The 12,343-nt window shown below is 61.8% G+C and overlaps 1 protein-coding gene across 1 annotated transcript; it reads left to right on the top strand.

Annotated features, from left to right (window-relative positions):
• The first annotated feature begins 4,828 nt into the window (after nucleotides 1–4,828).
• Nucleotides 4,829–8,262, top strand: LOC124964621 (von Ebner gland protein 1-like). The gene is made up of 6 exons (XM_047525144.1): nucleotides 4,829–5,057; nucleotides 5,425–5,561; nucleotides 5,904–5,974; nucleotides 6,524–6,634; nucleotides 7,463–7,564; nucleotides 7,755–8,262. The coding sequence occupies exons 1-6, from the start codon at nucleotides 4,968–4,970 to the stop codon at nucleotides 7,778–7,780; spliced, it is 537 nt and encodes a 178-aa protein (XP_047381100.1). The 5' UTR covers nucleotides 4,829–4,967; the 3' UTR covers nucleotides 7,781–8,262.
• The last annotated feature ends 4,081 nt before the right edge of the window (nucleotides 8,263–12,343 follow it).

The raw sequence follows: 12,343 nt of genomic DNA, 5'->3' as shown, positions 1-12,343 counted from the left end.
ATGTCCCTCTTTATCCCTTCTGACTCACTTTGGCTTGAAGTCCACTTTGTCTGAGGATGGAAACCCCTGCTTGTTTACGCAGTCCATGTGGGTGATGTGTTTTTTCCCAACCTTTCACCTTCAGTCTGTGGATGTCTTTTCCTAGGAGGTGAGTCTCTTGAAGACAGGATATTGTTGGTTTTTTTTTTTTTTTTTTTTTTTTTTGTGCTGGGGACTGAACCCAGGGCCTTGTGCATGTGAGGCAAGCACTCTACCAACTGAGCTATATCCCCAGTCCTTTTTTTTTTTTTTTTTTTAATCTGCCATCTCCCCCCACTCACTGAGGCAGGTGTTCACAGGGACCCTGACTTGTGACTTCTCTGAGTTTTCTCCTCCCCAGAGCAGTCCAGTGGCTAGCAATAGGACCCCTCTCAAGATGGCTCCTGGGGCTGGGGTGTAGCTCAGTGGTGGAGTGCTTGCCTAGCACGTGTCAGGCCTGGGTCTGATCCTCAGCACCACATAAAAAAATGAAATAAAGATATTATGTCCACCTACAACTAAAAAAACCCAAAATATTAAAAAGAGAGAGAGAGAGAGACAGAGAGAGACAGACAGAGAGATGACTCCTGGCCACAGCACTCAGAGTTTGCGGAGCTGGGCATTGACTTTCTTCCCTAAAGTCAGCTTGGGGGGAGACGCTCTCAGACAAATTCCTGACCTGGACTTGCATGAACCTTGGATTCTTCCTGCAATAGGGACGGACAGTCTGCAGCCATCACCAGGGCTGGTTGCGAATCTCTGGGTACTACCCTTCTGATTCCCATGCCGCTTAGACTTACTGTCACTTCTCTACTGGTTCTGAGTGCTTCCTCCCTCCCTCTCACCAGAATGTGGTTTCCCTGACTCTATTTACTTGAAAAGTCCCACAAAAGACAATTCTATTCTGCCATCTTGCTTCTCTCTGACCATTGAGCAGTATTCCAGGAGGAGTGAAGGAGAGCACAGGGTTTGAGAAGGAGTGAGAGACAACAGCCTTACAGGTGAATAGTCAGGGTAGGAACACACGGATCGTAAAATCCACATTGGTCAAAACAGTGGGCAAGAGCAGTGTTGCCAAGGACCTGGAAACCGAGGCCCTCAGGCTGTGTGGGGTGGAGTGGAGGGGAAGCCACTCTGGCAGTTCCCTCAGAGGCTTCTACACAGAAGCCAGACCTCTCGCCACGTGGCTCCTGGCCTGGGGTCCCAGCGGCCCGTCCAGCCCCCTGGAGCAGCTGCCCCTGGGTGGAGGGTAGGGACTGGAGGCCAGGAGAGGGTGCTCACCCCGTCCCGCTCAGTGGCTCTCCAGGGGGCTCCCTCCCTGCTCCCCTCTCTCCCGGCTCCTGGGTCTTGCAGGAACGGTTCTGTTTCAGACGATCGCTGGACTGCAGCTCCCGCCCCCACTCACCCATCCCAGCTGCAGGGTGAGGGTGCTGGGTCCTCCAGAAGGAGGCCTGGACGGACGAGGCCTCCAGCCCAGGCCTGGATGGACGAGGAGCCCGGGAGGTGGGGACCCCAGACCTGAGCAGCCCCTGGCTGTCACTCCTCAGGAGAGGCGCCAGGACCAGTGAGGGAGACATGCACAGACAGTGTGACAGGTCCTGGTCCAAGAGGCCCCTGTGGCCTGGACAGTGAGGCCCTTCCTGGTCCTGGCAAGTGACTGTGCTGGGCTTTGGAGGGTGGCAAAGGTGGGGGAGAGACCTGCAGGGCCAGGCAGGCCTAACTGCACAAACTCAAGCAGCTCCTGGAGCCTGCTGGGGTCACTCAGGAAAAAGGACGCTCAGTGGGGACAAGGATGCTGACTGGACGGAGGAGCTGGGAACCACGATGGACCTCGGGAAAGGAGCCCCAAGTTGGCAGAGGGGCTGCTGCTGCTCAACCCAGCTCCACGTGGCCCCTGGCTTGGCTCACCTGGGAGGTGGCGGGACGGACGTGGCAAGGCCCTGGAGTCACCCAAGGTCCCTGGTCGCACTCGGAGCAGGCACGTCTACTGTCACCGCACCCAGGCAAGACCCTGCTGGAGGGAGGGAAGGAAACGTCCAGACTGTGGAGAGTTCGCGGGGGAGGCCTGTGCGTGGTGGTCTCCTGCTGCAGTGTCTGAACTGCCAGCATGCGTGCCTGGCGCCCAAACGTCACGCCAAGAAGCCCCGGACCAGGGCTTGGGTGGCACCGAGAAGAAAGTGCTGATTCCAAGTCCACAGCAGGCTGGGCTTTCTCCGCCCGCAAGCCCACGGGGCAGCCAAGTTTCCTGGAGCTTGAGGAGCTGCTGAGGGCTCGAGTGAGCCTTCACCCAGTGGCCCTGGTGGCCTGCTCGTGGGCCCTGGGAGGCCCTGGCCTTCCTGGAGCTGCAGGGAGCAGAGGCCCCGACGGTCCCCAGGGAGGGGTCCCACATGCAGGGGTGAGGAGCAGCCACTGTGGGAGGGGACGCTCTCTGCCCACAGCCCCAACCCAGAGGTCTGCCCTGCCTCCCCCCACCATCCCCTGTCACCCTCCGCTGCTTTGGGTCCTCAGCTTTTAAACATCATTTAAAAATCACGAAAGTCACATTGGAGCGGGAACAACTCCCACACTAGAACACACAGCTCGCAGGTCTGTCCTGAGTGTCGCACACGCCCGCATGTCCAGCCCCCGGCCTAACACTGAATGCCAGGGAAGTTCTCTTCTCGGCCTTTCCTGCGCCCCTTCCTTCCTCTTCCTGGGGAGCTGATGACACCGTTTCCCGGAGGCAGAGTAGAAAGAGGGTTCCGACTCTCTCCTTCCCTGACACAAAGCTCATCTCTCACCCTGGTCTGGGGACCGCGGAACACGGGCTTCCCATGCAGGCCCTTGCTTGGATCCTTCGGGGTTTCGCCCCATGGGTAAGAACTGTGATCACTTCTCTGCGGTCACCATCCAGCAAGCCCGCAGCTGTGCGGTGCGTTCAGAGGTGCGAGATCACTGCAGGACTTCCCTTTTGACTGACCAGCGTGAGGCCTGCGTTTGGCTCGCAATCCTCCATCGGGGCTTGAAGAGCGAACCCCACGCTGGGCCGGCTCCATGCTGGTGAGGTGGCCTCTCCTTCCTGCCCAGCTGCTCACCTCGAGGCCTGCTGCGGTCTGCGGTCCCGCACCCTTGGGTCGAGACCAGGTGAACCGGCAACAGCACCGCAGGGATGAGCCCCAGGGCCCAGGAGACACTTGCGTGTCCCCTTCCACCTCCACCCCCACGGCCCCGCCCACTCTGCGGGAAGAGACCGCGGTGGCCGGGCTGCAAAACCGCGTGACCGCAAAGCCCGCCCGGGGAGAGCGGGACGATGTTAGGTCGGCAGGCTGGGCGGCCTGCGGGCCCAGGGGCGTCCTGCCGGTCCTCTAGTGAGCTGGGCGGCGACGAGGACCCTGGGCGCCTGGGCCCATCAACACTGCCCAGACTGTGGGGGTCCCTCGGGGGGACCTGGAGCGCCTTCTGTGATCCGAGAAGAGGGAACTTCGGCGACCTGGGGACCGACCCTGGTGTCACGGAGAATCTCTTCCATCTTCCGTTTTACAGGCGGTAACATGTGCTTTTCACATTCTGAGCCTTTAATCTGCCTGGAGTTGCCGTGCGGTGGGGCAGGGAGCCAGGCTTACCCTTCCGCGGGCACGAGGTTCCCTTTTCCCATGTTTTCCCACGTGTTTCCGGCAGGAGCGCGGCCCTCCTCGACCCGGTTCTCTCTGCCTCTCTTCCTGGGCTCTCCTGTGCACGGACCTGCGGGTTCAGCTCCAGGACAGACCAACCCTCTGGATGACAGTGGCTGGCCACGCCCCTCGGCCTTCTCTGAGCTCTGCTCGGATCCGCAGCTCCTCTTTAAACCCTGAGTGCTCTTGGGTCGCCCTGCGGGTGGGAGTCGGTGCTTCCTTCACTGAGACGGAATCCATTGCTGGTTTGTGGGTGTGAGTGTGTATGAGTGTGTGTGTGCATGAGTGTGTGTGTATGAGTGTGTGTGAGTGTGCATGCATAAGAGTGTATGAGTGTGTGTGCATGTGTGTATGAGCATGTGTATGAGCATGCGTGTGTATGAGTGTGTGTATGAGTACGTGTGTATGAGTGTGTGTGCCAGTATGTGTATGAGCATGTGTGTGTGCATGTGTGTGTATGAGTGTGTGTGTGTGTGTACGCACACCCTGCTTGTTTCAGTCTGACCCATGGATGCTGAGCCGGGAGCAGTCCTTGTGCACACTGCGCTCAGCTTCTCTAAACACACATGATTCGTGTCCACACGGCAGGGCCCCTGTTTTATTTTTCTTCGGTGTTGTGGATTGAACCCAGGGGTGCTCTACCACTGAGCGACATCACCAGCCCTTTTGCAGTTTTTATTTTGAGACAGGGTCTGGCTAAGTTGCCCAGGCTGGTCTTGAACTTGAGATGCTCCTGCCTCAGCCTCCCTAGTAGCTGGGATTACAAGCCTGTGCCACTGTGCCCGGCTAGGGTTCCTCCTTTTGCAAGATGAATCTGAGGTGAAGTGACCTGTCCCGGGACGCAGGAAGGTCACTAAGACCAGAGCCCAGGGCTCTCTGAGTCCCACCCGTGTCCTCTGTGGCAACGGGCAGGTCAGCCAGGCCAATGCCCAAGAGGGGGTGTCCCGAGGGTCTGCTGCCACCACACACACGCTCGGGCTCTGCACACGGGGCTGCACCCCTCACTCAGACCCAGTTCCTGCAGGGTGAAACCTGCCAGGGCTCCCTGCAGGGGCCGTCCTGATGGTGCTCTGGGGAATTGACACACTGCTACTCAGCGGCTTCCAACCATAATGACATTATCTGCTCCACTGCAGAACCCGCCACGCTCAATGGCCAGGAAAGGACTGGAGGGTCCTCTGTGCCAAGTTCCCCAGGGGCCCTGCCCCGAGCAGTATAAAGGGTGGCGAGTGAGGAAGCAGCACAGCCTCTCCAGCCCAGAGAGCGACCTGCCAGCAGCCTCGAGCACAGACCCCAGCCATGAAGACCCTGCTCCTGACCCTGGGCCTCGGCCTCATGGCTGCCCTGCGGGCCCAGACGCTCCCTGTCTGGGATGAGGAGACTCAGGATGTGAGGCTCAGACGGGCAGGGGTGCTGCGGGGCAGGGAGGGCCCAGACGGCCGGTTGCAGACCCCATCCCTCCCCCTGTAAGGAGACCCTCATTTAGGGTCAGGCCTTGAGCCCCGGCCCCAGAGGGGTCTGGGCCAGGTGGGCTGGGGCCGCAGAGGGCTGGGTGGAAGCAGGTGCGCACACTTCACTTTCCCTGGGACTGAGCGCCTGTGGTCCTGGCCGGGCCGGGGTGCTGGGGTCCCACTCTCCAGTGGGCCTGGTGAGTTTGGGTGGGGGGTCCTTGGAGCAGTAGAGTCTGGGGGCAGCAGAGGAGGGGGAGGGAGGCCTGGGGTGGGCCTGAGCCTTGATGGACAGGTGCCCTCTCCAGGCATCAGGCACATGGTACATAAAGGCTGCGGCAGCCGACGAGGAGATTCCCTGGAAGGAGCTGGAGTCTGTGTCAGTGACCCCCATGACCATCAAGACCCTGGCAGGGGGTCACCTGGAAGTCAGCTTCACTGTCCAGTGAGTGTCTGCTGGCTGCAAGGCCTTCCCTGTTCCCACAGAGGACAGCTGAGGGCCCTTCTCACCCTGTGACCCTCAGCACCTGGAGCCTGGTGGGCAAGTGTGGCTGGGAGGCTCCTCCCAGGCAGCCTGGGATCCCTCTGGCAGCCAGTGAGGGGATTGGAGGACAGAGTTCTGGTCACTCTGGGGCTAAAGGGCCCTTCGTGGGACACAGGGCCCAGCTGCTGCCTGGACCCGAGACGTGGAGAGGCCTGCAGCTCTGGGTCCATCTGGGACCCCCTGCCAGGCCATGCCCCGGCGCTCTGAGCAGGGCAGCCGTGCCACGGAGCTTCTGTCTTCCAGGATGGGAGGTCAGTGTCGGGAGATAAGCACCGTGCTGGAGAAGACAGACGAGCCGGGCAAATACACAGCCCGTGAGTCCTGGGCCCGTTCAGGGCAGCTCCGGGCACCCGTGGGCACAGGGGCCAGCGGGCACCTCCTCGGGGTGGCCTGAGGCTCTCCTTCCTGGCCCTGCTACATACCCACGCTCCACGCCCACCAGGCACTTTGCCTTAGAGACTCAGACACCTGACGCCAAGTGCCCCTGAGGTTGGGGATCAAGTCCGGGGGCTCTGCCCAGGGCTCCCGCTTCAGCACAGCTGAGCCGAGGCTTCGATCAGAAGCAGGGTTGTGCTTGGCTGGGGTGGGGTGGGACTGAGCTGCCCCAGCTCCAGCCTCTGCACATCTCAGGCCCAAACTTCCCTGTGACTCTCTGACTTGGAAGTGCCCATGTCTCAGATGTGTGGGTTCCTGGGAAGTGGCCCCAAGGCCCTGGGCCAGGCCTGGAGGGGAACCCGGGTCAGGGAGCCTGGGCAGCTGGAGGGGAGCAACCTGAGGGGTCTTCTTGGCTGGCAGCCTGCCCGTCCTGGGTCTTCACCGGAGGGTCAGGGCGTATCCCCACCTGGTCCACTGTCCCTCTGCAGACGGGGGCAAGCGTGTGGTGCACATCCTGAAGTCCCAGGTGGACGGCCACTACATCCTGTACATTGAGGGGGAGATGCACGGGCAGCAGATCCGAATGGCAAAGCTCGTGGGTGAGTCTCGGTGTCTGGTGGCTCCAGCTTGGTGGCTCCAGCTTGGCCCCCTCCCCCTTTCTCCCTTTGCCTCCCGCCCCTCCCCTAGGAGAAGCCACCAGGATCAAGGGTACCGGGTCCTTATGGTGGGTTTTCCTGGAGGAAGCCCTCTTCCCACCTCAGAGCTCAGGATTGGGATGGTCCCAGGTCCCTGCATGAAAGGCAGGAAGGAGGAAGTGCTGAGGCCCAGGGCCACCGATGTCATGAATGTCACAGGATGAGTCGAGGACTCCCTGGGGCAAACCTGGCAGCGTCATCCATGGGCACCTGCGGGTGTCCAGCAGGGGTCAGGGAGGGTATGTGGAAGGGGAGCCTGTGTGGGAAGTCCAGCTCGGAGCAGACCCTGGTGTCAGGACACAGAGCAGTGGAGGCTGGTGTGCCTGAGCCTGGGCAGGCAAGGCCTGGAGGCCCCGGGCTGTCCCACCCAGGAGCAGGAGGGCACAGAGCAGTGGAGGCTGGCGTGCCTGAGCCTGGGCTGGCTCGCTCCTCCAGGGCAGGGCTGGTCCTGCTGCTCCCCGTCCTGTCCTGTCCAGGGGAGGCTGGGTGGGCTTCAGGGAGAGGGCTCTGGGCCTCCCTGGTCGGCCGTGCTGGGGGCCCTGTGGCTGCTCACGCCCCCTGGTCCTCCTCTCCTAGCTGGGCTCTGCCCCAGCCCCAGGCCTCCAGGTCCAGCCTCCATGGAAAGGTCTCCCTCCCCAGCACTGTGCTGGCCAGTCTTCCAGGCTGGGTGGAGATGCCAGCCACTCCCAGTTCTGCCCCCCACACTCCTGTCTCCCCTCGGCCTCACTACAGGCAGAGACCCCGAAGTCAACCCAGAGGCCCTGCAGGACTTTGAGAAGGTCGCAGCAGCCAGAGGCCTCAACACGCAGAGCATCTTCATCCCCAAGCAAAGGGGTAGGAAGCAGGCGGCTGCTGAGCTCTCCCGGCCCCCCGGGGAGAGCCAGCGAGGTCGCTTTACAGGAGCAAGCTGCCTGGAGTCCTGGCTTCGTCCTCTGTGGGGTGTGGGAAGTGCTGACCGAGGGCCTGCCCGGGGTCCTGAGGGATTCCCAGGCTCTTCTGACTGGCCTTTCTCTTTCTTCCACAGAAGCCTGCTCTGCAGGGAGCGACTAGGGTGAGTGATCAGTTTCAGGGGTCGACGGGTGGCACGTCCAGGGACACCCACCCCTGCTCCTAGGTGGCAGAGAGCCCCTGGCCCGGCAGGTGGGCTCTGCACCTGGAGCGGCCCGCCCTGGACATTGTCTTCGGGCTCCTCTGGGATGTCATTCCCGGAGTGAGGCTCTGCCGCGGTGAAGGCTCCTGGGGTCGGGTTGCTGGTGGAGACCGTGCCCCTCTCCCGAATCCCCCAGCATGCCTGCCAGAAGGTGGGAAGTCCCTCAGCCCCTCTCTGGCCCCTCAGGGGTCATGGCGATGACGACTCATGTGCCCCATGAGTTGTTTGAAGACGTGGCAGCCGTGCCTGGGGGGCTCAGAATGCCTGGGTCCCTCCTGCTGTGTGATGTAGGGGAGCTGACAGGTCAGAGACTTGCCAAGCTCACCTGCCCGGGTGTGGGCGGAGCCAGAGTCCACACAGCGTCCCTGTCCTTCCCTTGCCCTCCACTGCCCTTTGCGTCCCCCACCCTCCCGTCCTTCCTGAATCTCCATAAAGAGCCTCAGCAGTCCCTGGCGACTCTGCCTGTCTGTGTGGTTCCTGTGTTGTGGGTGTCCCTGGGCTCCTTCGAGGATCTGCTGGGAGTGGGGAGTGGGGAGCAGGAGGGAGGGGCGGGAGGGCCCCGCCTCGTCCTGGTTCTGTGGTTGGTACACAAGGGCCAGGTGCAGGGTGGCCACCAAGTGTGACCAGGGGTCCTGCGGTGCTTTCTGCAGGTCTGCTGCCCACCCTTCCCAGGTCTGGAGGTGGGGTTGGGGACCAGGGGTCCTGGCACATGCAGAAAGCAGTGCCACAGACGAGGCGGACAGCGCCTCGAAGCTCTAGTCCTTCAGCAGAGAAGCAGGTTTGCAGCTTTAAATGGTTCTCCTGGAAAAATCAAATGCTTAAACCAATGCTTCAAGCTTCCCCTGTAAGAGAAAAGAGCAAACTGCCCAATTGGCACCACCAACGGGACAAGACGGAGGCGTTGACCATGGGTGGGCAGTGCCGGTCACACCTGTGATGTTCACCCCAACATTCTGCCTCTGAGCCTTTTGGATTCTGTGCAGCTACGGATTTATTGCCCCTCGGTTCCAGATGCACCACCCTTTATTGCCCGACATTCCACGCTGGAGCTGGGCCCTGCCAGCTTCTCTCTGCAGCTGGTGTGGTCAGGCCTTGTCAGCAGAGGGCGCTGGGGGGTCTCTGGGAGAAGGCTTCCCTGTGGAGTCCAGTGTCTTCCTCCTCCTCCTTTGTGCTGCAGGCCTCCAGGGCTTGACTGGCGGTCAAGATGCCCAGTGGAGCTCATCCCCTGTGCTGGCCGCACCCTGAAGTGGCTTTCCAGAGAGTTCCTCGGGTACCCTGCCCTCTAGCCCTAACCTCAGTGAACCTTTCTGCCATGCCTCACCCTCCCCAGGGCAATGGACACCTTATTTCTAAAGTCCTCGGGGATCTTCTAGGCTTCAGTAGCCAGTTACAGTTAGAAGTTCTCCATGTTGAACTTCACCTGTTCAAATGCAGCCCATCTCCTGACCCCACCGTATTCTCCAAGCCTTTTGCTTTCTGGGTTCTGGTGCTGGACACAGGGGCCTTGCTCACCCCGGGGACTGCCCCTTCCAGTGTCAGCCAGTTCCTAGGGTCAGCCAGCGCGTGCCTGAGAGCCTTTTCTGAGCAGACCTCAGGCCACACCCCACCCACCTCCTGGTGGAGCTCCTGCACCCCAGGCCACATGGCCCGGCCCCACTCACCCCAGCCAGGGCCCAGACCACAGGGCCAGCCCGTGCAGCGAGCCACGAGGTCACCCAAACCCACCAGCCCTCGGCCCGCTGGCCCTGCCCATCCACCCTCTGCGTGGAAGATGGCGACGCTCTCGCCCACATTTCCGGCTGCTCTTCTGCCTCCTGACGGGCCCTGCTGCTTCCCGAGGGGCGGTGGGCGTGGGGCCTGCATCCTGCTTCCAGGGCCTGTGAGCACAGGAAACGTCCAGGGGACAGCCGTTCTCTCTGTCTGACGTGAAGAGCAGCCCCCCAGCTTGCTTTCTCTCCGCCAGGCTGGACACAGTCTGCGTGGGAACCTGTGGACGAGCTGCCGGCTGCTCCAGGCTGGGCCTGTGCTCTCCGAAGCTCCCCGGGCTCAAGCCGCCTTGGGGAACGCAGGCTTTCTGTGTGCGCGGTCACAGCTGGACGCTGCTGGAAACTAGCACGGTGCGTCCAGTAACTCCCGACAGCAGAGCCCCGATTCCATTGGCACAGAGGTGACCAGGTAATTAAAGGGCCAGTGAAGGAGGAGGACAGAGGGCAGGTCGGTGTGGACACCATCAGGGGCCGGGCTGCGCCTGCTGGTGAATGTCCACCTCAGGACTCTGTCCTCCTGTGGAGACAGGGAGACGGAGTCCCTGGCCTCCTGGTGGTCACAGTTCAAAGGAGAGGCCTGGAGAGACCCTTCTGAGCTGGAGGCTGGTCACCGTTCTAGGCCCTTTGCAGTACCTGCTCTAAGAAAGGAGGCCGGGGTCGGCCAGAGAAGACGTGACCTCTCTGTGGGCTGAGGCTCTCAGGAGGCTCTGAAGGGCTGGGGTTCCCCGGCTGCGGCCTCACGCCTCACGGCTGCGCCTCTGTTGGTCAGGCAGGAGCCCTCCGAGGCTCCTAGCACACAGGAGGCCGGGCAGGGCGGGCATCTCCCCGCCCCACGCCCACCAGAGGTCACCTTTCCCCATGGCCCTGTCCCCCCACTCAGGCTGCAGAGCAGTTGGGTCCTTTGTCTTCTAGCTCCTCAGTACGTGAGCGTGGAAAGGCTGTCCCCTCTCTTGCCAGCCACAGTGCCCGGGTGACGTTGCCTGAACTTGCAGAGGGCAGGGGCATCTCGCCAAAGGAAAACGGGAGGTGGGAGGCACAGGGCACCAAGTAGCCCCACAGGGCCTCCAGGGGTTAGCTGAGCTTGCTCACGGGGACAGAGCCCTGTGGGAAGCCAGGCTTTGGGACAGCAACCAACATGTGGCCGCAGCAGAGAAAATGACCGTGAGGACCGGGTGGAGACACTGCCTCTGACTGTCCTGGGGATTTCAGGAAAGAAGTGTCCAGCTGTGCCCTCCAGCGAACACCCAGAGCCAGAGGCTGTACCTTGTCCCTAAAGTAGTGGGTGGTCCTGTAGCCACGGGGCAGCAGAGGCTGGAAACCAGACCCCTGATTTAGTGGCGTGGGCTGCAGAGTTGCTCGGTGAGTTGCGTTCAGTCCTGGCCCAGGCTCTTGTGACAGCCGGGTCAATGCGGACTTAGGCAAGGTCAGGTGACAGTGAAGGCCACGTACACACCCTTGCCTAGAAGTTTAGCTTTGGCTCAGACAGGCCATGCACAGTGTCCCTGCAGCCCCTGGAGAGGCCCTTCACCCAAGCTCGGCCTCCCTGCTCGGTGGGCTCCGCGCCTGTCGTGTGGCGGGTGTTTCCCTGGCTGCTCGTGGGCCGCTGCGTGTCTCAGGGCCCCTCCTCCTCATGTGCCCTCCTAGAGGGCATTGTCCTGAGGTTCTGGTCATCGCTGCTGCCCCACGTCCCATCTTGTCTCCTCCACTCGGCTAGGCGGCCTCACCGCAGGTCCCCTCTGCGTGGTGTTGGAAATCCCCCCAGGCTCGGAGCTGCGGTGACAACTCCCGAGCCCCCTCTCCCTCCCTCGGGGACCTCAGCCTGCACCATCTGTGCCCAACGCACCACCTGTGCTCAGCGCGATCCTTCCACAGGTCCGGCCTGGCTCCTGTGCGCGCGGCAGACGCGCACGTCCACGCCTGTGGCTCCTGGACACCCAGGTAGACGTCATCGCACTGTCATTCTGGCAGTCTCTTTCCAGCGGGTCTCTTTGCTCTTATAGTCCCCATGTCCCCTAAATCTGCCCTCACTGCAGCCACTGGAGGGACCAATTAAGAGTCAAGCCACATCCCGACTCTGCCAAGGCCCCCCGGGGTCTCCGTGTCCCTCAGTGAGAGCTAAGTCCTTGTGAGGGTCCATGCTCAGCCCGTCAGTCCTGCCTCTCCCTCACCTGCTCTCTGGCCAGTCTACCCCGCGTCCTCGGCTCCAGCTGCTCTGCCCTCCAGGCTGCTCCTGGCACATGCCCGGCACCCCCTCCCCTGGCCTGCACTGGACGCTCCCCCCTCCTGGAGTCACCTGACTCCTTCCTGGCTCATTCCTGCACTGGCCTCAGTTCTGTGTGCAAATGTCACCTGGTGAGGCCAGCACGTACCCTTCCATTTAGAACACAGACGCCCCTTGTCCACATCGCCTGTCCGGCTCGTCCATGTGCTTCTCCCCATAGCACTCCCCTCCGATAAAGTGACATATAATTACAGGAGCCACGATCAACCAGGAGCCAGGTCTGGCAGTAGGCAGAACAGGGTGGTTTGCACAATGGACAATTAACGAGGAGGAGTCCAGTGAAGTGTGAAGGACAGCGCTGGCTGCAGGACGGTGGAGGAAGAAATCAGCAGGTGGGGTCCCTCCACGCGGCTGCTCAGACCTGTGGAGACGGGGCGTCTGCAGCCCAGGGGTGGGGGACCTCTGCCGGGTGGCCT

Source organism: Sciurus carolinensis, chromosome 14, assembly GCF_902686445.1.
Source record: "Sciurus carolinensis chromosome 14, mSciCar1.2, whole genome shotgun sequence".
In the NCBI taxonomy this organism is placed as follows: Eukaryota; Metazoa; Chordata; class Mammalia; order Rodentia; family Sciuridae; genus Sciurus; species Sciurus carolinensis.
This window is presented reverse-complemented; position numbering and strand designations above follow the sequence as displayed.

What these genes read in the sequence shown, in the direction of transcription:
- LOC124964621 (XM_047525144.1), top strand. Translation starts at nt 4,968, where the DNA reads ATGAAGACCCTGCTCCTGACCCTGGGCCTCGGCCTCATGGCTGCCCTG. An exon ending in GGGATGAGGAGACTCAGGAT is followed by an intron (nt 5,058 to 5,424) that starts GTGAGGCTCAGA and finishes TGCCCTCTCCAG; the next exon opens with GCATCAGGCACATGGTACAT. An exon ending in CTTCATCCCCAAGCAAAGGG is followed by an intron (nt 7,565 to 7,754) that starts GTAGGAAGCAGG and finishes TTTCTTCCACAG; the next exon opens with AAGCCTGCTCTGCAGGGAGC.